This window comes from Sapajus apella, unplaced genomic scaffold (genome assembly GCF_009761245.1).
Source record: "Sapajus apella isolate SASKATOON/1434 unplaced genomic scaffold, GSC_monkey_1.0 scaffold37, whole genome shotgun sequence".
Taxonomy (NCBI): domain Eukaryota; kingdom Metazoa; phylum Chordata; class Mammalia; order Primates; family Cebidae; genus Sapajus; species Sapajus apella.
This window is the reverse complement of record NW_022436977.1, coordinates 19,600,705-19,628,600: the sequence shown is the minus strand read 5'-3', so window position 1 is coordinate 19,628,600 and position 27,896 is coordinate 19,600,705. Positions and strand designations below refer to the sequence as shown.

Here is a 27,896-nt window from a genome sequence, read left to right as displayed (position 1 = left end):
GGGGTTTCACCATGTTGACCAGGATGGTCTCGATCCCTTGACCTCGTGATCCACCCACCTCGGCCTCCCAAAGTGCTGGGATTATAGGCGTGAGCCACTGTGCCTGGCCTATTTTGAGTTAATTTTTATGGAGGCTGTAAGGTCTGTGTCTATTAATAGATTCGTTTCTTTGCACATGGATATCCAGTTGCGTCAGTGCCATTTGTTGCTGTTGTTTGAGACGGGGTCTCACTCTGTTGCCTAGGCTGGAGTGCAGTGGCAGTCTGAGCTCACTGCAGCCGTGATTTCTTGGGCTCAAGTGATGGCTCCCACCTCAGCCTGCCAAGTAGCCGGAACCATGGCTGGCCAATTTTTATATTTTTTGTAGAAATGGAATTTCACCATGTTGCCCTGGCTGGTCTTGAATTCCTGGGCTCTAGTGATCCTCCTGCCTTAGCCTCCTAAAGTGCTGGGATTACAGGCATGAGCCACTGTACCCAGCCATCATTTGTTGAAAAGACTGTCCTTTCTCCACTGCATTGCCTTTGCACCTTTGTCAAAGAGAAGTTGATTGTTTTTGTGTAGGTTTAAGGGTTTTCTGTTCTCTTCCATTGATGTGTATGTCTGTTCTTTTGCCAGTACTATGCTGTCTTGATTTCTGTAGCTTATTTTGGTTGTTATTGTTTTGAGACAAGGTCTCATTCTGTTGCCCAGGCTGGAATGCAGTGGCATGACCTCAGCTTACTGCAGCCTCCACCTCCTGGGTTCAAGTGATTCTTGCACCCCAGCCTCCCAAGTAGCTGGGATTACAGATGTGCGCCACCATGCCCAGCTAATTTTTGTGTTTTTAGCAGAGATGGGGTTTCACCCTGTTGGCCAGGCTGATCTTGAACACCTGCCTCAGGTGATCACCTGTCTCAGGCTCCCAAAGTGCTGGGATTACAGGAGTGAGGCACTGTGCCTGGCCAGATTTCTGTAGCTTTATAGTAAGTCTTGAAATTGGGTACTGTGAGTCTTCCAATTTTGTTCTTCAGTATTGTGTTGGCTCTTCTATGTCTTTGCCTTTTTGTATGAACTTTAAAACAGTTTGTTGTTATCTATATAATAACTTGCTGGAATTTTGATTGGGAACTGAGACCTCGCATAGAGGCTCATGCCTGTAATCCCAGCGCTTTGGGAAGTCGAGGCAGGAGGATTGCTTGACCCCAGCAGTTCAAGAACAGCCTGGGCAACACAGTGAGACCTTTTTGTTTCATTGATTTTTTTTTCCCCTCTTTCTATTTTCTAGTTCTAACGCCTATTTTTGCTGTCCTGCTTATCTTGGATGGTTGACTTGGTGGGTTTTCCTCTCATCCATTCTGTATTTCACTTTCTGTGATTTCTAGTCCAAGCTAAAGGGACAAATTTATTTGTTTATTTTTATTTGTAGAGATGGGGTCTCACTCTGTCACAAAGCCTGTAGTGCAGTGGTGTCATTATAATTCATTGCAACCTCTAACTCAAGCAATCCTTCTGCCTCAGGTGCCCAGTAGTTTGGACCACTGGTGTGTGCCACCATACCCAGCTAATTTTTTTTTTTTTTAGTTTTTGTGGAGATGGGGTCTCGCTTTGTTGTCCGTGCTGGTCTTGAATTCCTGGCTTCAAGCAATCTTCCTCCTTGGTCTCCCAAAGTACTGGGATTATAGGCATGAACCACCATGTCTGGCCAAGAGACAAATTTATGACTTGTGGGGTATGCCAGACTCAGTGCTAGATGGTAGACATGTTGTAATTGCCCTCAATCTCTTCATTGCTGTTTCTTTTTTTATCATTATTCTCTAGATACCACAGTTTTATACACAAATCACAGTTTTATAAGCAAATCACATTTGCTTACAAATGTGATTTGCTTACAAAACTGTGCTATCTAGAGAATAATATATTTTTCTTTGTAATATTCTTTAAAATATTCAGGTAGGTGACCCTTTTAATGTCACTTATACTTATGGTCCTAACACTGATTGGTGTGGAAAGAAATATCAAGGAAGTTGACTTCTATTCCATAGTGGGTTTTGAATCAAAATTATAATGAGAAACATTAGAAATTATCCGGTCTGACCATCTCCTTTGTAAATGAGGAGATGCAGGCCAGAGAAATAAACTGAATTTCTAAGATCATATAACTGGCTGTTGGCCAGGGAAAGCTATGATTTCTAGTCCTATGCTTTTTTCATCTTGCTGCTTAATTATCCCTTTTGACTTATTATCCTTTGATACTGCATTTTTCTCTACTGTAATCTGAAAAGTCATTATTCCTCTTTTCCTTTATGGGAATGTTGCAATTTTAAGATATATAAAATTAAATATTATATTTAAGATATATAATATTTAAGACCAAAATTGGCTTTCTTGGGCAAAATACTATAAAAAACTCTTTTTTGAAATAATATAGAGAGTTGTTAAAAATAAGTATTAAAATACTTTTAAATGATTGGATTATTTTGAGTTATTAGAAATTGAAGGAAGAATAAAAGACACATTTAGTTATCAGAATGTGGCTTTAGAATATTATTTTGAAAAATATTATTCTAAATTAAATAAACCTTGGAGAGTTAATACATTTCCTACTTAATTTCTAACTGTTACATTAACCAAGATGAATGTGATTCCTTTTAATGGACCAGTTTTAAATATGTAGAGTTTATCTTGGCTGTGTGTTTTTGTTTCAGACAGAACCAAGTTGTGTTGTTAGACACACTGGAACAAGAGATTTCCAAATTTAAAGAATGTCATTCTATGTTGGATATTAATGCTCTGGTAAGTATGATTTAGTTGATGTAACTTAATGACTTTAAGTTTAGAATTTGTCTTTTTTAATAAGAAACCTTGATTGAAGGTCTATTTTGTTGAATTGTTGTCTTTCAAATGTTGAATTTGTAGTAGGGAATTGAACTTACTTGTGCATTTGGAATAGATTTGCTCAGAATTGAAGACTTAGAAAAGAGAACTGAGACCAAGCACAGTGGCTCATGCCTGTAATCCCAGTGCTTTGGGAAGCTGAGGCAGGAGGATTGCTTGAGCCCAGTAGTTCAAGACCAGCCTGGGCAACATAGTGAGACCCCATCTCTACAAAAATAATTAAAAAAAATAGCCGGGCGTGGTGGCACATGCCTGTAGTCGCAGCTATTTCAGGATCTTAGGTGGAAGGATCACTTGAGCCCAGGAAGTTGAGGCCACGTTGAGCTGTGATCGTGCCACTGTATTCCAGCCTGGGTGATAGAGGGAGACACTGTCTCAAGAAAAACAAAACCAACAGAAAAAAGGAACTGAAAGTAAAGAACCTTTGAGGTACCTTTTTTTTTGTTTGTTTAAGGAAAGTGTATTTCTCTTGACCAATTACATGGTTTCTTAAATTATCATTTTATTTAATTATGGCATATTCATAATGCTATAATAAATTTATGCCATAGGCTGAGGTAGACACTTTGAGAATGATCAGTTATATCTTTCAATATAAATAGCTGAACAGTTGAATTTCATCAGAAGCTCTATAGCTTTTTGATGAGAGGAAGTGATACTCTTTATTGTAAGAAACAAGGAATTAACAAAAATAAGGAACTTGTTGCTACCTTTCTTTTCTATTGAACAGTAAAAATAGTTTGGTTTGTGGGCTGGGCATGGTGACTTATGCCAGTAATCCCAGCACTTTGGGAGGCCAGGAGTTTAAGACCAACCTGGCCAACACGGCAAGACCCCATCTGTATTTAAAAAAAAAAAAAAAAGCTGGGTTTGCATGACCATAGCCATTTGTGCATACCTAAAAAAAAGTGGACTTCGCTTTGACAAAGATGGCTTACTAATGTTTTCCATTTATAACAATCAAAAACAAAGTTCATATTCTCTGGCATTAGACAGAGCCATGGAAGTAAATATGGAGTTGTTTGCCTGGCAGTTCTTGTTTCTTGTGAGGAAGGTGGACAAGGCTAGCTACACTGACCTATTTTATGTTCCCTACTGAGATCCTGTTGCAACAGAAGGAATATTTGTTGAATGAATTAACCAAGCAGATGTAATACTGTTGTTTTAGTCTGAAGGGGCAGGATGGAGTCTTCATTTTTTTTTTTTCTCTGAGTCAGGAGTAGTTTTGATTATCATCTATGAACTGAAAACTGGAAGTCCCAGGAACTGAAAACTGGAAGGCCCAGGGTATATAAAAAGGGACTGTAACTTCTGAGCTAATAAGACAATGACTAGCAGCTTCATTAAGGCTGTGAATCTCTCTACTGACTTTTCATTCTTTTCTTCTCTTTCTGTAACCTTGTCTGAAAATAGTGTGCTTTTCTCCTCCTCTCTGACGTCTCTAGGCTTGCATCATCTTCCCATCTTCTCCTGACGTAAGACTTAATTGTAGATCATGCTAGTTGGCTAAGTTGTAAAGTCTGTACTTATGACTCCTCAAGAAGGAAAGTGTCCTCACAGAGATCATTCTGCTTACTGACTAAAGGGCCCAGGGAATAGGATTAAAATTGTCCACCGTCTTCTCTGTCCAGGGCTCGGTGGCTACAGCTTGAATTTTCCTTATGAGCAGACTCTTCACTTAAACTGTTTCATGTACTCTGGCTCAGTCTCTCCCTTGTAAAGGCAGTGAGAATGTTTTACTTTTCTTAAATGAAACTGATAGCATTATTAAATAGTCTTACCTGAAATTTTAGAATTATATGTTTTTAAAGCAAAATATTGCCTATACCCGTCTTAATATAAATGTCTATTTTATGGGTAGTAACACTTTGTCAATCTGAATTAAATCAAATGTCTTTAAAATCCTGCTAATGATATAAGAAAATCTTTATTTTGGAATTAAAATGTGGAGATAAGGCTGTAAAAATTTTGACCAATTTAGAAAGCGTGAACTGTCATTTATATATTGTCATTTTTATTCATTTTGATATTTTAGTCTATTTTAACTTGACTTTTCATTTATTCTTCCATGTTAAGTTTGCCGAGGCTAAACACTATCATGCCAAGTTGGTGAATATAAGAAAAGAGATGCTGATGCTTCATGAAAAAACATCAAAGTTAAAAGTGAGTTGAAAATTCTTTCACATTCTTTACAAAAGTAGAGGTTTAATTTTTTTTTTTTCCAGCATTCTTTTTTTTTTTTTTTTTTTTTTGAGACCGAGTTTTGCTCTTGCTGCCTAGGCTGGAGTGTAGTTATGCAATCTTGGCTCACTGCAACCTCTGCCTCCTGGGTTGAAGTGATTCTCCTACCTCAGCCTGCCAAGTAGCTGGGATTACAGGCACCCGCCATCACCCCCAGCTAATTTTTGTATTTTAGTAGAAACAGGGTTTCACCACGTTGGCCAGGTTGGTCTCAAACTCCTGATCTTGTGATCCGCCCGCCTAGGCCTCTCAAAAGTGCTGGGATCACAGGCGTGAGCCACCATGCCCGGCCAGTATTCATTTTTTGACTTTCATACTCTCACATGTAGTAGCATAATTAACTCATGGTACATTGTTTTCTTTTTAAAAATGTCATTTTTAAAGAAATGTTAGAGACAGGATCTTACTATGTTGCCAAGGCTGGTCTTAAACTCCTGAGCTCAGGCAGCTCTCTGGCCTCGACCTCCCTAAGTGCTGGGATTACAAACATGAGCCCCTGCGTGCAGCCTAAAATATGTCGTTTTTTTTGAACTGCACTCTCAGCTTCATTACTAATAGCTGGGCTGATAGGCTTAGATTCTCTGGATGTGTACTGCAGTTTTCATTTAATCAGAGCTTAGAGCAACAAATATTTTTCAATCAAAGGGACCTTAAATTATCCCAAATTTACGTGTCCAAGATGAAATTTATTAGTGTGAATGAATTACCTCAAAGCAGAGCACTATTATTTTCAAATTAGGCCATACCTGTAACCCCTGATTGCTCTCTTGGTTTAAAAAATTTTTTTTAATGCAGAAAAGAGCACTTAAACTGCAGCAGAAGAGGCAAAAAGAAGAGTTGGAAAGGGAGCAGCAACGAGAAAAGGAGTTTGAAAGAGAAAAGCAGTTAACTGCCAGACCAGCCAAAAGGACGTGAAAAGTTATGTGTGTGTGTTTAATTCTCCTATCCCATATTTGGGTTAAGATGACTTAAGTGTAGACTGAAGCTGAGGTAGTGCCTTATGCCATTATGTCAAATGTTGAAATTCTTACTCCAGCATTACTGTGTCTCCATGCCTTTTGGTTTTCGATATTTTTATTTAAGTTTTTCAAATTGTGTTTAAAATGTATTATTTCTATCTTGAATCACTTATAAACTGGAAAATAATTTGATTATTGTGAGTCAAAACTCTTAAGTGGTTAAAAATTAGTATGAGTTTTTTAGCTTCTTAATGAATATAGATTTAAAACTCTCCGGTTCTTACTTTATGAAGTGACTTGTCTTTATGGCAATACAATGCTGATTTTTAGTAATTACCTTTTTATTGCTTAGTTAAGACCAAATGCCAACTGTTTAATCACACCTGCCTCTGGAAAAGAGGTGAGCCTTTTGAACAGTTGAGTTTCATCAGAAGCTCGATAGCTTTTTGGTGAGAGGAAGTGATACTCTTTATTATAAGAAACAAGGAATTAACAAAAATAAGGAACTTGTTGCTACCTTTCTTTCTGTTGAACATGAAAATAGTTTGGTTTGTGGACCGGGCATGGTGGCTTATGGGAAAGAGGTAAGCCTTTGTGAAGAACATAATGGCAAAGTACATGCACAGAAAATAACAGCACTTTAAGTATAGTTCAGGTGAGCAAGATGCCAGATAGATTCTACTAACCATGTACTCTCTCTGCTTCTTAGCATCATTGTCACTGCTTCTGTAGCTTTTGGGTTCAAAGTAGATTACATCTATTCCTAAAGTTTGGTGGAGGTGGTGGAGCTGTCACACTCAAAAGAGCTTGTATATTTATAATAGTGTAGTATTATAGTAACAGTTATCATACACTGGATAGTTTCTGTGCTTGTAAAAAAAATCCTTGAAGTGAGGGCAGGCGCTATGACTCACGGCTGTAATCCCAGCACTTTGGGAGGCCGAGGCGGGCAGATCACGAGGTCAGGAGGTTGAGACTATCCTGGCCAACATGGGGAAACCCGTCTCTACTAAAAATACAAAAACTAGCTGGGCGTTGTGGTGTGCACCTGTAATCCTAGCTACTTGGGAGGCTGAAGCCAGAGAATCACTTGAACCTGGGAGGTGGAGGTTGCAGTGAGCCAAGATCAAGCCACTGCACTCCAGCCTGGCAATAGAGTGAGACTCTGTCTCCCAAAACAATAAAAAAAAAAAGAAAAAAAAAATTATTTTGAAGTGGAATGATGTACACCAACTACCCACTTTATAGATAATTACAGGGATGATGAAAACTTAGAAAATAGCTTCACAAAAGAGGCAGCATGATACCTTTAGTGTTTTCTAGAATTTTTTTCTGGATATTATATGTAGAAACTTATTATGTGAGGGAAATCTTAGGAGGTTTCATTGTTTAAAATCAAGAGTGTATTATTTACTGTTTTACAGTATTATTTAATATCTACCTGCTTTCCAATCTCTATTACATAGGGACTGTACAGAGCCTGTAAAGATGTATGAATGTTTGTGTTTTATAATCCACAATGCATTTTTGGTAAGCTGGAATCACTACCTCTGATCACATATCAGGCTAATGATAGAGAAAGCATTAGGTTTAAGTTGAGGGCTAAGATCTGGTTTGTTTAAAGGTATAAATTGTTGGAAAGAGTGTTTGCCTCCTTTAATGAATGATGGTCTTACAATTCAGTTGACTTTGACCTAATATTTGGGAATATAAATATATTTTATTTAAAAAGGCTGAGTGTTGCCCTCAAACACTTGCTAAAACTGCCTAGGGCAGGATTCATTAGGGCTTGCAGACAATGTCACCTAAATTGCTGAATGTACTCGTTATGATATGATGTCTGACAAAGGTGTTACAGTATTTCTGGCTTGTTTTGGACCAACTGCAGTGATTATTTAAAATGCTGGTTCCTGCACACTACTCTCAATCTACTGAAGCACATCTGTTTTCTTTGTTTTGATTTGCTTTTTGTTTTTAAAAAAAAACAAAAAGTGATTCCACTGCACCTGAAAAGCTGAGAACTATAGGCTTCATGGTCGGTTGGGGTATCCCACACTAGGGTGCATAGCATTATCACCTGGGAATGTTAAAAAAAATACAGACGTTCTTGATTCTTAGTGTTGTTAATGATTGTGGATCCCATGTATTTTTTAAAAAGCTCCCCAGATAATTTTGATGTCAGGAGTTACTAGTATAGACTCTCTAGTGAGTTGTATTATAAGCAGTGAAATACTTTAAAAGCTACCCAGTAACTCTGGGGATTAATTTTGTGAAATAAATTCTGAGCTGCTGCTTTTGATATAGTCAGACTTAAGATTGAACCCCAGCAGACAGGCAATTCATAAAGAATTCTGGTTTAGTTACTTGAACTTTTGTGACCTGTATAAAAAGAAATCATACTTATTGAACAAGGCACAAATACTTTCAGAATTATATTATTTAAGTTTTGGAGAGTTAAAGAAATGACAAAATGAATATATATTAGTATCCTCTATTTAAGGTCAATTGTAAACGAGAAGTACTGTTATTTTGGTGATTAAAATCCAGAACTTTAGCTGTATTTCAGTAACAAAACGTATCTTACTAGACTGTGATGGCTCACACCTGTAATCCCAGTGCTTTGGGAGGCTGAGGTGGGAGGATTCTTTGAGCCCAGGAGTTCAAGGCTGCAGTGAGCTCTGATTGCACTACTGCACTCCAGCCCAGATGACAGAGTGAGACCCTGTTTCTAAACACAAAACAAACAACGTATCTTACTGACTAAACTGGAATGGAACTCTTATAATTAGTCTTGCTGTATTTTTCCACAAAATAGTGAATTGGTACTTGGGAGACTTGTTTTTTGTTGAAAAACCTGCCTTTGTTTTGAAATTATGTCACCTGTGTTCTGAACTAAAATGATGGGAGCTCATTTTGTATTTACTTTGCAGTATCATGTAAATATGCAAATATTGAATGTAATATAGATTGTGTCCTCATTGAGTTTTTGGGTGATACAGTTTATAATTATACCAACTATACCTTCATACATTTGTCTGACTTTGAGCTTGTAAAATAACTACTTTTTACACATTTAATAAAAAAAAGGTGTCTGAATTACCTGATGTCATTTATCAAGCATCCTTCTGTGCATAGCACTGAATACTCCCCTTCATGTACACTATTTCAAACATTCTACTCTTTTGCTCTTCTCACCTGTCATTTATCTTAATGTTCTCTATCTATTGTGTTACAAAATTATGGGTCTATTCATGAAATCTCTTTCAGAAAGGTGATAGAAAGGCCAGGCATGGTGGCTCATGCCTGTAATCCCAGCACTTTGGGAGGCCAAGGCAGGCGGATCACTTGAGGCTGGGAGTTTGAGACCAGCTCGGCCAACATGGCAAAACCCTTTCTCTAAAAAAATACAAAAATTAGCCGGGTTTGGTGGTGCACAGAATTACAGATGCTGTAATTCTGGGATTACAGAATCCCAGCCACTACTCAGAAGGCTGAGGCATGAAAATCACTTGAACCAGAAGTCAGAGTTTGCACCACTGCACTCCAGCCTGGGTGACAGAGTGAGACCCTGTTTCAAAAAAAATAAAAAAGTGATAGAGGCTGAGCACAGTGGCTCACATCTATAATCCCAACACTTTGGGCGGCTGAGGCGGGCGGATCACTTGAGGTCAGGAGCTCGAGACCAGCCTGGCCAACATGGTGAAACCCTGTCTCTACTGAAAATACAAAAATTAGCCAGGCATGGTGGTGTGCTTGTAATCACAGCTACTTGGGAGGCTGAGGCAGGAGAATAGCTTGAACCCAGGAGGTGGAGGTTGCAGTCAGCTGAGATCGTGCCACTGCACTCCAGCCTGGACAGCAGAGCACGACTCCATCTCAAAAAAAAAAAAAAGTTTTTCACTATTTTTTGAGAACAAAAATAATAGTTACTAGTAATTTGGTAGAAAGTGCTTCAAAAAGATCCCTGCATGTATAACTTATAAAAAATGAAAATTTCCAACTAATAGAATATATTAGGTCAGATTTTAAACTTTTTTTTAAAAGGCTGTTTTACTTAAAAAAAAAGTGGGCTCTGGGAACAGAATTAGTCCATTCAGGCCTTCATATACATACCCTGAATAAGGGAGGCTTATAGGCATGTAAAGAACAATAAATAAAATCCATCTATTTTTAGTTAAAAGTAACAAAAAGTTGCCCTCTACTGTCACTTCATTGTAAAGGGAGGAAAAGTTTGTAGCTGTTCATTCTGGATTAGACCATAAATATATTCCTAGTGAGCTCTAGGAAGCCTGTGATGGTCAAATCCTGTTAAGGATGGGCTGAAAATCACTCAGAATGATTGTCACTCTTATTTTTAGGCCTGACTTCTATTAGTCCACTAGAAGAAACAGTTAAAAAGTACAAGGGAATACTAAGAATAACATGTCCATAAACCTGAAGACTCCTAGCCTCCACTTTGATTATAAAATTTAAAATCTTAAAGCAAAGAGGGCTTTAGTAATATAGTGGCTAGGATTATGGACTCAAGTCAGATTGAAGCCAGGTGTGATGACTCACGCCTGTAAAACCATCATTTTGGGAAGCTGAAGCAGGAGGAGCACTTGAGCTCAGGAGTTCGAGACCAGCCTGGGCAACATAGTAAAACCCCATTTCCACCAAAAAAGAAAAAAAAGGAATTAGACAGGTGTGGTGGCACATGCCTGTAGTCCCAGCTACTTGGGAGGCTGAGGTGGGAGGATCATTTGAATCCAGGAGGTTGAGGCAGTGCACCGTGATCCCACCACTGTACTCCAGCCTGGATGATAGAGCATGATCCTGTCTCTAAATAAGTCAATAAAGTCAGACTGCTTTAGTTCATGTTCCTGCTTTACTTGGGGCCTTAGACAAATTGCTTAAATTCTGTATCCCTAAGTTTCTAAAACTGTGAAGTTAGGATACTAAGAGCTTGTAGCTTCATAAGGATGTAAAGTTTCATGGTAGCTATATAAAAGCCCCTATTAACAAAATAGAGCTCCAATGTTCAGTATTATATCTTAGCACCTTGAAGTCACATATCTGCATTGGGGGACTACTTATTTTGCCACCTTCTGCACACCTATTTCTGCTCATCAGGTTTCTACTGCCTATAACGTCTGCCTGTTGGATAGGTGTTCGTTCTTTGCAAGTCAAATGGCACTTTATGGTTTTTCTCACTGTTACCCAAAGAATTTATTTTTCTGTGTTCCCACAGTACTTTCATAATACATTGCCTCAACACTTAGAGTATTAGTTGTGTGTTCATGTGTTTTTCAAATGTGTTCTGGGTATGTGACTGAAGGGAACTGTAGGAAGCAGTGAACTGCTGCTGCCTGGAATCTCCCCCTACCCCATTCCCTGCAGTCCCACCCTCTATCCAGCATGCTTAGGAATGTTGATTGCAGGTAACCCAAACAAGCCCTATAAGTAGGAGGTAAGTGGAAGGTAACTAGAGTAGCTTAAGAAAGCAACCAGATGGCTTAACATGTCACCAGGGTCTTTCCGCCCACTTTCCCTTTTTATGGTCTAAAAGGTTAGGTGTATACCCTGCAAGCCCTGAGATGTACCTTGTCTCGCTACTGCCCAAGACTGTCTACTATGTAAGTTTCCCCTGAATATGTTTTTGATTACCTATCAACCTGGAGTGGTCTGTCTCTTTCTTTGGTCTCAGCTTCCCCTCCGCTTATGGAGGCAATTATTGTTCCAGTAAGGAGTTTTCCTAACACGAGAGTAAAGATATTTCTTAATTATAAATGCCAAATAAGGAATATTACAATTAAAAAATTGAATTTCTGCAATTCAGAGATGACCAAGGAACCTGTAATCCTTGGTTAATACAAGCCACTGCTTCCATGCCTAATTATGTATTTAATTAGACTAAAAAATAATGATAACAGGTCCAGAGATTTTAGAAATTAAATGAGCTCGGAGACAATGAGTGAACTGGAGTATACAAAAATAGATGTTATGTCTGTTTAGATTTATATCTTCTCCATCAACTGGGGGCTGCTCAGGTCTTTTAAAAATAGCTTCAGGAAAAGAGGTAGGCAGATCGAGAGCAGGTTCAACAGAAAATCCCGCGCTCAGACTTTTTAGACGAAACACAAAAAGGATAATGCTGCCATCTTGTGGTATTGTCCCCCTAGTTCTACATATTCTAGTAATGTCTCAACTGGTTTGATGAAGTTCAGCCGGCCTATGCCTTTTTTCTTTTTTGAGGTGATCTTGCTCTGTTGCCCACACTACCGTGCAGTGGTGTGATCTCGGCTCACTGTAACCTCTGTCTTCTGGGTTCAAGCGATTCTTGTGCCTCAGCCTCCCAAGCACCTCCCAAGCTGGTGACTACAGGTACCCACCACCATGCCTAGCTAATTTTTTGTATTTTCAGTAGGGTTGGGGTTTTGCCCTGTTGGCCAGGCTGGTCTCAAACTCCTGGCCTCATGTGGTCTGCCAGCCTCTGCCTCCCAAAGTGCTGGGATTACAGATGGGAGCCACCGTGCCCGGCTGGCCTAAGCCTTTTTAACTATAGCTTTTTCGGCAAGTTAGGATTTCTTTGTTTAAACAGTGAGATGTTTGAAAGTGATCTATTTGAAACATTTTATAGGATTTAAGATATTTTCTAACTTTTTGAGTCTTCTAGTTTGATATTTAGGCTTGAGGTTTTGATCAATTAATGACCAATTAATCTGTCATCTTTTAACAACTATGCTCAGAATCCTCATTTAAGAAAAACATTCCCAGTCCAAAGATCTTGCTGGGATCCCATGTTTTTCCATGCTTGTATTCATCGGAGCCTACGATGTCAGGCCTTAGTTGGCTGGAGATGGGGTGGATACCTGGCCAAGAGTAGCCAACCCATGGGCTGGTCAGTGATGAATTGGCCTGGCAGGAGAAACTCTGCGTGGTTGGAGACTGTAGGAAATCTCAATGGCTTAGTCAATTACTGTCTTGGACATATGCACTAGAATAGTTAGAGCCAGTCAGCCCTTTAGTAATTAAATAAGTGAGAGGGCACACAGATACTCACAGAGAGTGGCTGAGTATTAAGTGGAGATGAGTGGCAGGTCCACGAACTTCTGCTTCTAAAAGCGGCCAAAGTAATCAGCTTCCTCAAAATGCCTTGAATTCTGAGCCAATTTGCCTGTATGAGCTGTGTGGGACTTGAGTGCTAGACTTTTCTTGGGTTCCATGGGATTTGATTACTAGGCTAAGGTTCTTGTTCTCCACATTTTCACAAACATTTTTACAATACCATCCTCCTGTCCCTTACAAATCTCTATTAATTGCAACTATAAGCTTATCACTGCCTTTTAGGTTATTCTAGTAAGTTACATTTTTCAAAATGTTTTAATGTGCATTATTTAATAATGAGGATCCTACATAGGAGTTTATGTATTTCCATGTCTGCTAATCCAGGAATTCAAGGACAAAGATGTCAATGACCAGCACAGAGATGTAATCTTGCTCTCAGCCACATACCTGTTTACTTTGTTTGCTGGGTGTTTCCCTTATTTTGTCCACTTTCTTTTCTTATTCTTATATTTGGCTGGATTTCTAATACCAGATCTACTTCAGCTGCTTCTCAAACCTAGAATTCAGAGCCCCAGCTTTGTTGAGCATCTATTACATTTCAGTTGCTTTATACATGTTATCTCTTAACAGGAGCCTTAGGAGGTAGCTGTTGTTATTGCCATTTTACAGATGAGAAAGCTGAGACATATTGGGTCTGATAACAGCTCAGGATCACACAGATATAGGTGGTGGGGCTGGGATTTGATTTTTGGAAAAACCCAAAGCTACCATCTGGAAGGTGAATTTTCTTAAGTGGGAGACCCTAGAAGTAGAGAATTGACATGAGGAATTTAACTTTAAATATCTTGATAAAACTGTACCCAAGATGGGAAATTATGGGGCAACACCAATTTATCTGCCAATTTTCTTTATCTAGTCTGATGATATTGGAAGAAAAGAAGTGGAGGAGGCATGAGTTTCTCTGTTAGGAGAGAGCCTAGTGGTGAGGACGAACAGAACTGTTATTTTCCTGCAAGGTTGCTTTAATTCTAGACAGACTCTAAAACTCCACACCTCTAGGGATAGAAACAACCAACAGTGAGACTGGAACTGGGTGAGAATTGGCTCAGGAGCCTCTCCTTGAGATGACAGTGATGCTGATCGAGGGAAGACAAAGCTGCTAGGAGAAATTAACAATGCCAAGATGGTTAGGACATTTCTGTTAAGGCAGGGCTTTTTTGAGACATTTCATCTCCACCACCATCTGGAGAAAGCTATCTGTGATGCTGCCTTCCTGGGCCTGCATTTCTGGGTCTGTAGCATTCCGCTCAGCTCTAGCTCTTTTGTACCTTCATAGCTTTGGAGAAAGAGCATAGCTAGCACTAGAAGCCAAATTTTTCTCACTGGAGAAAGTTTCCCTTAGGGATAAATGTGAAGACAGGAGGTGATCCCTAAGACTTCAGGCGTCAGTGTTCTGTGACATCATGGCTCTTGCTGCAGTTGCAGCTTCCAGGCAAGTGCAGTCATTGTAGACGCGTTGTTTTTGGTTTGTAACCACCTTACAGCCTAGGCCTCAAGTGAGGGATCCTGAGGTCAGTAAATTCACCCTCTCAGAATGGAGGAGCAGGGAGTAGACTGCTTCTGAGTCAGAACAAGTACTTCTTTCCTGTTTGGATTGCAAGTGTAATAGCAAGGAGAGAGGAGGTGAGGCACACAGGAGTCACTTTGTCCCCATGCAGTCTGCCTGGGAGCCCTCTTATTCTGTGGACTCAGAAGTCACTCCTCCTGAAAGCAATGTCATCCTGAGCAGCAGCTTGTGCCACCGTACAAGTCAGACCTGTTATTAAAGATGCAGCCTGGAATTGAAGTCAGGCTGTGTTACACCCATCCTGGTCTTTGTTCCGGCTCCTATGGTGGCCTGAGAATATGCCTCACACCTCCAGCCACAGGGAGCAGAATGGCCTAAGGGCTCTAGCTCTGTACTCTGAGACCTATCTGCGTTTGCACCCAGGCGTGCTTCCTACAGGTGCTCCTAGCAAATAGTTAAGGCTGGCATGGATACTAAGACAGGTCCATTCCTGGAAGACATGGGACTTCCCTGACTGGTTCAAGGACTCCCTGTTAGCTTTGGTGAAGCTCTGCTTGGTAGTTTAATGCTTCTCCCCAGCCGTTCTTTTTTTCTTCACTCAGGCAGATAACACAGATAAGAATAAAGAGGCTGAAGGAAGTGTTTGTGTTGGAAGGGCTATATTATATAAGGCCAGGCCCGGAGCAGTGGCTTAATCCTATAATGCCAGCACTTTGAGAGTCTGTGGCTGGCAGACTGCTTGAGCTCAGGAGTTCGAGACCAGCCTGGGCAACATGGTGAAACCCCGTCTCTATTTCTGTAATAAGATATTATATTTATTTTAAAATTAAAACATACATAAGGCCAAAAGACCCAGCAGAGAATGTGTCCTATGAGAAGGCACACAGGAGACAGCATTCTCTCAGCCATCAAAATGCACTGATGAGAAGGGCACCAACATCACTAAGAAGTTCTGCAGGCCAGGTTGATGGTAGGAGTGGCAGTTACAATCTAAGCTTCTCAGTCTCTGTGGGCATGATGGGGGCCAGGAGGTGGCACTTTCCTGGCAGGAGCCAGGAGATTTTAATTACCTTACCCACCGAAAGGCAGGGTTTGAAGGGCAATCACTGGGCTTTACCAGCAGGGGGTTGTGGAAATGGTTAATGGAACATGGTGTCTATTTTGCACTGAGGAGCAGAATAGGCAGACAGTCAACAAAGATGCTATTAGCATCTATAACAGGGTCAAAAAACTGTTCAGGTAAGGGCTAAATATTTTAGACTTTGCAAGTAATATGCTGTTTGTGGCAACTGCTCAGCTCAGCTGTTGTAGCACAAATGCAACCATAGACGATCTGTAAGCAAATGAGTATCCCGTGTTTTAACAAACCTTCGTTTATAAAAAATAAATGATTGACTAGATTGGGCCATCAATGGCTCCTGAGCCATCATTTGCTGATCCCAGAACTTTTTTTTTTAAGCAAATTGGAGGAGCAAGAGGTTGAAGGCAGTCACTTCAATAAAAAGTCCTGTTCCCTCGCCCAGTTCCCAGACTTGAGTTAATTTATAGATCTGGACCCATGGACTAGAGAGGTGGCTGGAGGAAGAACCCTGCAACATGATGGCAAACATGTACTGTGATGATTCCCCTGGTCTCCTCAAAGGGACTTATGGCCATTTTCTTGGGTGACTATACACTAAAGGGAGAATAATCAGACATTTATAAAATGATTGGACAGGCTGGGTGTGGTGGTTCAGGCCTGTAATCCTAGCACTTTGGGAGGCTGAGGTGGGCGGATCACTTGAGGTCAGGAGTTCAAGACCAGCCTGGCCAACATGGCAAAATCTCATCTCTATTAAAATATAAAAATTAGCTGGTCGTGGTGGCAGGCGCCTGTAATCCCAGCTACTCGGGAGGCTGAGGCAGGAGAATCACTTGAACCTGGGAGGCGAAGGTTGCAATAAGCCAAGATTGCACCACTGCACTTCAGCCTCGGTGACAGAGTGAGACTCTCCCCCCATACATACCAAAAAGTTACTGGACAAAGGGTCTGAGTTGCACTGATACTAAGTGATCAAAAGAAGCATCATGGCCCTGACGTTAGAGCAGGGTTTATGAGGACCAGCTAAAAAATGGGGTGCTGGATAAAGTCCAGTTTACAGTGGGCCCAGGAGGCCTGCAGATCCATTCAGTGGTCATACTGCATCTTTTCCCACCACTCACACCTCCAACACCGTGGGAGTCAGCTGGCGGAACTGACTGCACTGTGGCTTGGACCTGCGGCAACACCCTTTCCTGTTCTAGCCTCACTCAAGCCAGCAGTTTTGTATGTCACCCAGTTTATGGGCCAGAAAAATATCCCCCAGGGGTGGAATATGTTGTCTCCAGAACACTAAGAGGCCTACAAGGCACTGCCTTCCTTCTTTTAAACAGGGCTAGAAGATACATCGATTTGCTTTTTACTTTAGAATAGCCTATTCCAGAATACTTCCAACCACCGAACCTCCAAAAATCTTACTGAAATGGCCTGTTCTGGACTCTTCACAGGGTTTATCTCCTACCCTCTGAAATGCACGCATCTTACCAAGGCCTCCAGCCTACTAGCCTCTCTGGCTGATCCTGTCTAATCAGTTTGATGTCATCTCACTGTGATGGATCAATGTGATATGTTCTTGGATGTTTAAGAGGTCCAGATCTCTCAGACTATCTTATAATAGGAGGTGGGATAGGTAATATAACTCTAAGGCAAAGTGTAAATTAATATTGTTGGAGGTTTTTCTGCCCACAGAGGCTCAGCCAGCACTTCTATCTGGAAGCTTAAGGAATGCTTGATCCACAGGCGTGGAATCTTATATAGCAGAGCATCCAGCCAGGGAATCTACTTCAAGTGCAGGATGTGTGGGAGTAGGTCATGACCATAGGATTCACTGGTTGTAATATGAACTGCACCACCCAGAAGTAACTGGCCTTCTATAGATTGTTGAGATGGTCTAAAGTTACAACTTAAATGCCAGCTCTGAGAAAAGATGTGAAAGAATGAAGCGACATCTTTCAGGACATGGTACATTAATTAAATCAGTGACCACTATATGGTGCCATGAGGAGCTCTGTGAATTTGTTAAATCTAGGCTTGAGGTATCTGATGACCGGGAAAATGTGTGCAGTTGGGTAGTGGACACTTGTTTACATAAGGGAAGTTGAGATAACATGAGTATTGTACTAGTTTGCTTTACAAATGCTCCCAAGGTCTCAGGTGAAAAAAGATTTAGAGTTGGATAAGCACTTGGAATCACAGGTTGAAGAGATTATAGAGAAGTCTGGTGAGGAAGGAATGCCTGATCTTGCCCATGTCATGCACATCTTGTCTGCAGAAAATATCCCAAATTTGCCTCCTGGGGGAGGTCTTGCTGGCAAGTGCAATGTTATTGAAGCGGTTTATAGTAGACTGAATCCACATAGAGAAAGTGATGGGGGTGCTGGAGATCTAGAAGACCCATGGTAGCCTTAAAAACCTTCTAAAATGCTTTTGATTCTGAAAATTGGGAGAAAAAACTTTTAATCACAGTTTTCTTCAATACAAGGGGAAAATATTCTTGTGGATTTCCAACGTTTTGTGGTCTGAGCAGAAAATCATTAGGATTTCCATCATTTGTTCCTGTTTGTGTTTTCTGACAGTCGCTGCTCGTAGCATTGCCTGTACAGGATTTTTTGCCAACCTCAGGCATACTCATTACATCTGTATTGAACTTTTGGCCCTAGAAACCAGTAGAGTTATTTCACCACAAATCAACAATGTGCCTGAGGTGCATGGGAAATAATACCTATTATACAAGGTTCAGGAATAGTTAGCTATATAATTAGCTATTATACAAGGGTCAGGAGACTAAGGGATGGAAGGAGAAGTGGCCCCACTCACCATTATTTCCGTTGGCCCACATACTACCATTCCCCAATGATCCACTGGGGGATTTTCTGCTTTCATTCTCTGCAGTGCTAGGCTCTGCATGATTGGAGGTCCTGATTCTCAAAGGGAACACCCTCTTGCCAGGAATATAATAAAGGTCCCACTGAACTATAATTTGTGACTGCTGACAAGGCACTTTGTACTTTTTGTGTTCAGGCACCAGCAGGCAAGAGAGGAATTGGTATATTAGCAAGAGCAATGAACTGATCATTAGGGGAAAGTAAGTTTATTTACAAGACAGAGCAAGGAGAATATGTGTAGGACTCAGGTTTGGCACCTCCTATACACCCTAGCCCCATTATAACTGTGAATAGACAGATGCAGCAACCCCAGCCTTAGCAGAGTATAGTTATCGTGAGTTCTGACCCCTCAGGAATAAAGGGTTGGGTTACACCACCAGGTAAGCCCTGATCTTCCTCCTGAGCCTTCCCTTTCTTGCAATAAGGATCCCTTTCTCTGTTCCATTTTCTATTTCTACTCATTCCTATCGCCAATCCTACCTGCCTATGTGCCTGCAAATCTTCCCAGAGCCCCGGTTTGGATTTGTTTTCCTTCTCCCGGATGTTCTTGAATTGGGGTGTGTTCCGCTTAGTGCCAGCTCCTCCGATCACTTCCTCTTCCCACACTTTAATGACCCTTCTTTCAGTTTCCCATATCCCCAAGTACGCTTTTATTCCTCTGCAAACTTCACATGGGTAGGAATCAGACTTGATTGTTTTCAACAGCGTATGCCTAGACAGCAGGCACAGGGCTTGCCGGACACAAAAGGCAAGGACTCAGAGAATATCCATGAGATGAAAGAATGACTAGGTGAGTAAGTGAGTCAACTCTCAGTCCCCTTCCTTGTTGTCTGATGGGCAAGTTACAACTTCTGCTCTCCTTTGAAATGTTCTCTTTTGTATTGGAAGGAGGGCTCTTGGGTGAAATAGTGGAATAAATACACTGGAGGCTTTCAGCATGTGGGATATGGTCAGGACATGTTTCTTAACTCTGAATCTGATTCCACAGCCACCAAGCTCAAACCACCCAGCAAGCAGCACATCTCCTGTGCTTCCTCCCTGCGTGCATCCTTCCCATGTAAACCAGGTTTCTTGACTTGGATGTGAAGGGTGATGGGAGTGGGAGGTGAGGTGAAATATTTTGGAACTATAGGAGGGGGCTTTTTATTTGTCATAAATTTGGGACAGAATCTATTGACATTTAGAGAGTGGGAACCAAGGATGCCAACCTGCCATGGTATGTGAACAGCGCCATATAACAATAAACTGTCCTGGCCACACATGGCGGCCCACTTCTGTAATCCCAGCACTTTGAGAGGCTGAGGTGGGAGGATGGCTTGAGCCCAGGAGTTCAAGTCCAGCCTGGGCAACTTAGTGAGATCCCTTCTCTACAAAAAATAAATAAATTTAGAAAAAAGTTATTTGGGCAAGAGGGTACATGCCTATGGTCTCAATTACTTGTGAGGCTGAGGTAGGAGGACTGCTTGAGCTCCAGAGTTCGAGGCTGCAGTGAGCTGTGATTGCACTCCAATCTGGGTGGCAGAGTGAGGCCTGTTCTCAATTATAAAAACAAAAAAACAACAAACATAAAACCCAATTAACTGTCTAGAGCTCTGCACAATCTCTGGTGTCCTGTCCCTTGTGCCAACATTCAAATATGCAAAAAACATTTTTTTTTTGGTAAAGTTATTTAGGTTCTAGTTCAGATAAACATTACGCATTTTGCATGGTTTTAATATACAAAAGTTTCCAGGAGTGGATTCTGTTGGAATAAAGAAAGAAAAGAGTATACTTTATTTTGTTCAGAGCTGCTTTACCAGAGTTATTTGCCATTTCAGAAAATCATGTTGATGGGGCGCTCATACCTATAATCCCAGCACCTTGGGAGGCCAAGGTGGGCAGATCACTTGAGGCCAGGAGTTCAAGACCAGCCTGAGCAACATGGTGAAACCCTGTCTCTACTAAAAATACAAAAATTAGCCAGGGGTGGTGGTGTACCCCTATAGTTCCAACTACTTGGGAGGTTGAGGCAGGAGAATCATTTGAATCTGGGAGGCAGAGTTTGCAGTGAGCTGAGATTGTGCCACTGCACTCCAGCCTGGGCAACAGCGCGAGATTCCATCTCAAAAAAAAAAAGAAAAAAAAGAAAAAAAAATCATGTCACAGAAGCAATGCTGCAGATGGAATTGAGTTGCCAATAAAAGTCTACAGTCTGCATTTGTAGTTATATTGTTCATGATGATTTTTGCCATAGATAGAGTCAGTCCCTTTGATTAAAGATAGAAAGTGTAAATTGAAAAAAATTAAAAAAGTAATTAAGCAAGGCCGGGCACAGTGGCTCACGCCTATAATCCCAGCACTTTGGGAAGCCCAGAAGGGCAGATCGCTTGAAGCCAGGAGTTTGAGACCAGCTTGGCCAACATGGTGTGAAACCCCATCTCTACTGAAACATACAAAATTATCCAGGCATGGTGGGGCACACCTGTAGTCCCAGCTACTCAGGAGGCTGAGGCACAGAATTGGTTGAACCTGGAGGCAGAGGTTGCAGTGAGTCAAGATTGCTCTACTCACTGCACTCCAGCTTCAGCGACACAGTGAGACTCTCTCTCTCTCTATATATATGATTTTCAAAATTCATGAAACTAAATAAGTGTAAAAGAAATGCAAATAAACTTTCAAGGCTTTTTTTTTTTTTTTAATTTTGTTTTGTCTTGTTTTTTGAAAACTTCTAGCACTTGCATTTCTCAAGTTTTAAGATTTTTGGGACACCCTGTTATTGTAAAAAGGGTTACTGAATCTGGTAAGCTGGAGACGACTCACTAACACTTTACATCCACCTAGAAAGAGGCGTCAATTGAAGATGTCCCGTCGTGAATATGGGATGGGACACAATGTGGAGGCCAGTGGCTGGAAGCCAGCTTACCCCTGCCTGCGCGTTTTGAGGCAAGGGCTCCAGCGCACACCAAGGTTGAACCTCGGTCGCCTTCTTTGTGAAATGAGCGCGGGAATGCCTATGTTTCTGGGCAGCCGTGGGAACATGGAGAGAAGCCCAGGGCGCACTGGAGGACCCAGTGGGAACTGCCAGGACCTCTCTGCACCCCACCCCGCCTTTGCCTGCCCGGATTACGAAACGCTGTTGGCACCCAGGGGCGGGAGCGTCAGGTGGCCTCCGTGCCCTCCGCGCACGAGCCTGCTGGTCCGCCTTTCAGGGCGCGCAAGGGGCAAGTCTGGTCCGGTAGCAGCACCCCAGGTCGGCTGGCCACTTGTTCCCGGTTCTGTGCCCCGTAAGCCCTCAAAGCCCTGGTGGGGGCAGTGACCATGGTGTCTGGGCTGCGGCGCCGGGCGGGGCACGGCGGGACTTTTCAGGACCTTTCCTGGGGGGAGCCTCGCTTTCCCCGCCTCCAGCCTCCGCACGAAGGGCCGGGAGGGCGGGCGGAGCCCCGGTCCAGGCCTTGAGACCCAGAAGGGAGCGGCTGGTTTTGCTGCGCCAACGCAGTGACCGAAGGCTCCGCTCACGCCAGGGTAAGAGGCAACGGGCGGCCGATCTCGGGCCCTAGGCCAGGGGAGGGAGACTGCTGGGCAGGGACAGCGACCACCACTGAGGCTGTTTGTTGCCCCAACTCGGTGTCCGCAGCTGGGACTCCGCAGACCCGGTGTGCCGCGCCCCAAGCTTGCCTTCCCCAACTCCGGACACCTGCAGCTCTTGCTACCCTCGTCTGGAACCCGGGTCTTAGGGGACTCTTGCTTCCTTCTTGGAGTGTCAGAGCCTCAGGGCCGCGGAGAGGCCACCCCGCGAGGGGCGCTTAAACCAAAGTATCGGTGGTGTTGGTGTGTGAATGTTTCTGGCGCCTTCCACTTGTTGACTGTCACTCGGCACCGTCCCCGAGAGGGAGTGGGTGCTCAGAGACCCGGGGCCAGGGATTGACACAGTCATCCACTGACACTGCACGTGGGACAGAGGGGCACTCGAGGGGTCAGCTGCAGCTGAAACCTGAAGGGGAGAGGATTTAGGGCATCTGCTGAACAGGAATTGGTGGAAAGGGCAAAAGGATCTTATGGTAGAATCTGGGTTCATTTCCTTTCTTCTTCATCTCTCTCTTTTATTTATCAAAATTCCAACCTGGCTTTTTGCTCAGACACTGAGCAGAGCCCCTGGCTTTGCCTGGGCTGCCCGTTGCTATAATGCAGGACTCTTGTCCATTTGTGTGCCGCGCTCCCCTTTGGCATTTCTGGGAAGGCTAAAGACTCTTTCTCAGAACAATCCTTTTTTTTTTTTTCAGACAGAGTCTTGATCTGTCACCCAGGCTGGAGTGCAGTGGCACAGTCTTGGCTCACTGCAACCTCTGCCTCTGGGGTTCAAGCGATTCTCCTGCCTCAGCCTCCTGAGTAGCTGGGACTACAGGCACAGGTCACCACACCTGGCTAATTTTTGTATTTTTAGTAGAGACGGGTTTTATTATGTTGCCCAGGCAGGTCTCGAACTTCTGGCCGCAAGTGGTCCACATGCTTCGGTTTCCCAAAGTGCTGGGATTACACAAGTGAGTCACCGTGCCCGACCAGAGCAATACTTTTTAAAAGGTATAAAATAAAAGGAAGAGTATTATAAAGGAAACGAATTGCAAAACACTTGTCAAAACATCAAAAGAATTTATAATAACTAAGGTGTTTTTTTTTTTTTTTTGAGATGGAGTCTTGCTCTGTCACCCAGGCTGAAGTTCGATTCTCCTGCCTCAGACTCCTGAGTAGCTGGGATTACAGGCATGCATCAGCATACCCAGTTAATTTTTTTGTAATTTTAGTAGAGACAGGGTTTCTCCATGTTGCTCTTGATCTCAGGCTGGTCTTGAACTCCTGACCTCAGGTGATCCGCCTGCCTCAGGCTCCCGAAGTACTGGGATTATAGGTGTGAGCCACTGCACCCAGCTATAAAATAATTTATGATGTAGTAATATATGTGCCTTTAAAAAACTAATGCAGTATTTAATAACAAGGTTATATTAACTGCTTTGGTTTGTTGGCTACATACATAACTGAAGTAAATGTTAAATTTCAATTAGATACTAGAGAAATAAAAACATGTAAATAATAAATATCAGTAAAAATAAAGATGTAAAAAATGTTTCCCTCTAAGGTCTTGGGTTCAGGTTAAGATCCTGTGATAGTAGAAAGGGCACCGACCAGGAAGTAAGGTGACTTGGCTTCTGGGCTTGACCCTTCCATTGACATTTCCAAGGTCCATTATAACCTTGCCTGAGACATGGTCTTGCTCTGTCACCTAATCTGGAGTACAGTGAGACGATCTCTGCTCATTGCAACCTCTTCCTGGGTTCAAGTGATTCTCCTGCCTCAGCCTCCCTAGTAGCTGGGATTACACCAGGCACACACTACCACGCCTGGCTAATTTTTGTATCTTTTGGTAGAGATAGGGTTTTACCATGTTGGCCAGGCTGGTCCAGAACTGCTGACCTCAAGTGATCTCTGCCCTTCTCGTCTTCCCAAAGCAGCCACCGTGCCTGGCCTAACCTTGGCTTTTGAACTTCTTTTAGCCTTGGCTTCTCCATTGTACAGTGGAGATGATAACACCTTCCCAAATATTTAAGATACCCAGCACTGCACTTGGTGTGGAGAGCTGAAGTAGTTATCATTTATAAGAACTTATCTGTATCCCTCCCAAGTTTATGGCCTTCCCTGTTATGTCCCCAAGCCTGGGGAGGTACTCAGTATTTATTGAATGAATAAGTGGGTTGGAAATGGTTACTTGTTACTACATCCAAAAAACAAAATTCATTAAGGAGACAGCTGGTGGTTTGGGAAATGACTTTGTTTAAGTTTGGGGCTTTTTTTTTTTTTTTCCAACTGGCTGAACAAATATATAAACACATCTGAAAGGGGGGTGCTTAAAATGTTAGTCAGGGCCCAGGGTCTGTGTGTGCGTGTCTGTGTGGCTGGTGTTCTGCCAGTGAAAATGAAACTGAATGTTGATAGGAAACCGGATTCCTTTGCAGAACGGTTTCTCCTCCATGTTGCCTGTGTGTAGGTTTGTTAATCCACCGTGTTGTAACACAGGAAATGTCTTATAAAGAATGGAGACAGACCCATGACAAGGCATTTCTGGGCATAGATGTACTTTTTTCTTCTCTTTTCACCTTTCCCTGCTCCATTATCCACTACATAACTCCTCTTTGTCTCTGAAGACCCGGTGAATAGGAGCAGTTTGGGTAGTTTATGAAAAGCTGCCTGGACTTGGCTTGAAGCCAACTAGTTGCTTCTTAATCCTAACCTTAAAGATCTATGTAATCCCACAGATGAGGATGGTAATAGTGATAAAGAAAAGTAGATCTAAAAGTAGCCAACCATCCCTGTGCTTTACATTGTGAAAGTGCTAAATTGGGGCAGGAGGTAGAGAACTTTGTGAAAAAACGAAAACAAACAACCAAAAATCCCCAGGAAATTTAGAAAACACTGGGACTATCTATGCCTATAACTTTGGGGAGGGCAAATACTGGCATTAGGAACTCAGCTGGGCTCCCTTTTGGCCTCCACCAAATTCATATGTTGAAACCCTAACCCCCAGCATCTTAGAATGTGACTATGTTAGGAGATGGTGCCTTTAAAGAGGTAGTTAGGAGTGGTGGTGAGCCCCTGTAGCCCAAGCTGCTTGGGAGGCTGAGGTGGGAGAACTGCTTGGGCTCAGAAGTTCAAGGCTAGCCTGGGCAACATAGCAAGACCTTGTCTCAATAAAAGAATAATTAACCAGCTGTGTTGACTCATGCCTGTAATCCCAGCACTTTGGGAGGCCGAGGTGAGCAGATTGCTTGAGGTGGAGAGTTCGAGACCAGGCTGGCCAACATAGAGAAACCTTGTCTTTACTAAAAATTAAAAAAATTAGCTAGGTGAAGTGGCGCACACCTGTAATTCCAACTCCTTGGGGGCTGTGAGGCATGAGAATCACTTGAACCTGAGAGGAGGAGGTTGCATTGAGCCTGGAGATCATCACACCACTGCATTCTAGCCTGCGCAACAGAGCAAGACTAAGTTTCAAAAAAAAAAAAAAGATAATTAAATTAGGTCAATGGGATGGGTGGGGTCCTAATCCAATATAAATAGTATCCTTATAAGAAGAAGACTAATCAAGAGCATGTGTGCACAGAGAAAAGGCCACACAAAGGCACAGTGAGAAGGTGGCCATCTGCAAACCGGAGAGTGAGGTCCCAGGAGAAACCAATCTTGTCAGCACTGAGGTCTTGGACTTTTAATCTCCAGAATGTTGAGAAAGTAAACGTCCGTTCTTTGATAAAATAAATTTCTGTTCTAGACTTCATCTAGTATATGGTACTGTGTTATGGCAGCTCTAGCAAATTGATAGAACTGGTTTTACCAAGCAGACAATTGGTTAAAAAAAAATGGCTACGACTAGGCACCATCTCTTTTAAGTCATGATCCCGACGTGTCCATCACTTGCCCTTAGGATCCCTTACCTCACTTATGCAGAAGAATCTCTCATGTAATCTCCTTCTGCAGACATCCCGTGTGGTCCCTAGGATCCTGCTTGAGGTTGTTAAAGTCATATTCACCTTCATGACTTTGACTATTAGGAAAAGAAAAACTTGGCATCTTCAGCAAGTGACCCAGGTTAGCTGTTGTGCCATGTACACAGTAAGTATTTTATAAATGCATGGTGGGTGATGAGTGATGATGTTGATAATCTTCCTTATATACCAGGGGATGACTCCCTTCTGATCATAATGAATCTCCACTTTTTGGCCCTAGCCCAGCCCTCAGAGAACTTTGATTTGGGAATGAAAGTTTTTTTCATTTAATGGAATGGTTTCCATTCTAATTATGTGCCAGGCCTGCTTATAAAGCCTTGTTATTCTTTGCCAAAAAAATTCACATCTCTGATCAATCTAAGGAGTTATTAGAACAAGTGTCCCCATTTGAATGCCTGCTTGTGAACTTCCCTTTTCCTTTTCTCATTTAGAGGCTAGCAGAGTGTTAGAGAAGCAGGGGACCTTTGACGATACCCAGCCTTTATTCCATTGATGAAGAAAGCGTGGCCCAGAATGAGTCAGGATGAGCTGTGCCTAGCACTCCCTGGACTGTGGCCCTGGGTTTCTTGACTCTTGATATGCCCTCAGACAAAGCCAGGAACGAGTCAGTGTCACCTAGCTGGACACAGGAGAGATGTGAGCTGTGTACACCTCATTCTGTCTTAACTATTAAAGGATTGAGTTTAGAGTTTGTCCAACTATGTTCAAATAGGAGATGTATACCTTGTATTTAAAGAGTGTTTTCTGATTATGGTTTATGCACACGCTGGATTCCAAGGAATGATATGCCTGAATGAAATGGCCAGTCCCGGTTTACAGTGAACTGCTTGCATGTGAGACTCTGAGTGGAAATCCCAATGCTCCTGAGGCTGTTGAGCAATTTTAATGTAATTTAACAAAGTCAAAAAAACAAGTTGATCCCTGTTGTGTGACTGGGAGTACACCAATTGCACATCAGGCTTCCTTCTCCAGTGAGTCGTGTCCTGCAGTCTGTAGATGGGCACACACAGGCATGTACAGACTAGGAAAGGAAACCTGAAATTTACCTGACCAGAGGCCAACTGTGAGTGGTAGGGTTGAAGGGGAGCTAAGTCGTGCTTGTTTATGTACTAGAATGTGAGAGGCAGGCTCTCAGTAACTATAGCAAGCAGAAAAACAAGAATTTTTTTTGTTTTGTTTTTTCCCCCCCATATGATTCAGTCAAAACTCTTTTCAGTTGAAATAATCCAATTGACTGACTTTTTTTTCTTTTTTCTTTCCTGGAACCTGAATGCAAGCATTTTCCTTATGTAGATACAATTTTTGTTTTCTGCTTAGTGTTGTATTGGTTTGGTGAAATTGTCAGTTGTCTTGTTGTAATGCTTTCTCTGACTGTAAAATAAGCATAGGCTAGGGAAATTTGTAGGAAATTTCTCAGTAGCAAAGGAGCCACTGTTTCATTGCAGTCCTCATTAGCAACTCTTTTTTTTTTTGAGACGGAGTTTCACTCATGTTACCCAGGCTGGAGTGCAATGGCACGATCTCGGCTCACCGCAACCTCCACCTCCTGGGTTCAGGCAATTCTCCTGCCTCAGCCTCCTGAGTAGCTGGGATTACAGGCACATGCCACCATGCCCAGCTAATTTTTTGTATTTTTTTTAGTAGAGACGGGGTTTCACCATGTTGACCAGGATGGTCTCGATCTCTTGACCTCGTGATCCACCCGCCTCGGCC

At 42.2% G+C, this 27,896-nt stretch overlaps 2 protein-coding genes and 1 long non-coding RNA gene across 5 annotated transcripts in view; 2 read left to right on the top strand and 1 right to left on the bottom strand.

Annotated features, from left to right (window-relative positions):
- The window catches only part of LOC116564438, a 17,303-nt gene extending 13,341 nt beyond the window's left edge, over positions 1-3,962 (bottom strand). Inside the window, exon 1 of the long non-coding RNA XR_004274894.1 lies at positions 3,952-3,962. This is a non-coding gene — a long non-coding RNA (uncharacterized LOC116564438). The remainder of the gene's footprint in view (positions 1-3,951) is intronic.
- The window catches only part of BLOC1S6 (biogenesis of lysosomal organelles complex 1 subunit 6), a 17,024-nt gene extending 7,843 nt beyond the window's left edge, over positions 1-9,181 (top strand). For both annotated transcript variants that reach the window (XM_032297558.1, XM_032297557.1), the window contains exons 3-5: positions 2,688-2,775; positions 4,954-5,040; positions 5,914-9,181. In XM_032297558.1, the coding sequence (XP_032153449.1) occupies positions 2,688-2,775; positions 4,954-5,040; positions 5,914-6,033 (295 nt within the window). In that variant the 3' untranslated portion in view covers positions 6,034-9,181. The remainder of the gene's footprint in view (positions 1-2,687; positions 2,776-4,953; positions 5,041-5,913) is intronic.
- A 12,611-nt stretch (positions 9,182-21,792) lies between these two features.
- Positions 21,793-27,896, top strand: part of SQOR (sulfide quinone oxidoreductase) — a 51,164-nt gene continuing 45,060 nt past the window's right edge. For both annotated transcript variants that reach the window (XM_032297554.1, XM_032297556.1), the window contains exon 1: positions 21,793-22,155. The gene's annotated coding sequence lies outside the window, so the exon portion shown is untranslated. The remainder of the gene's footprint in view (positions 22,156-27,896) is intronic.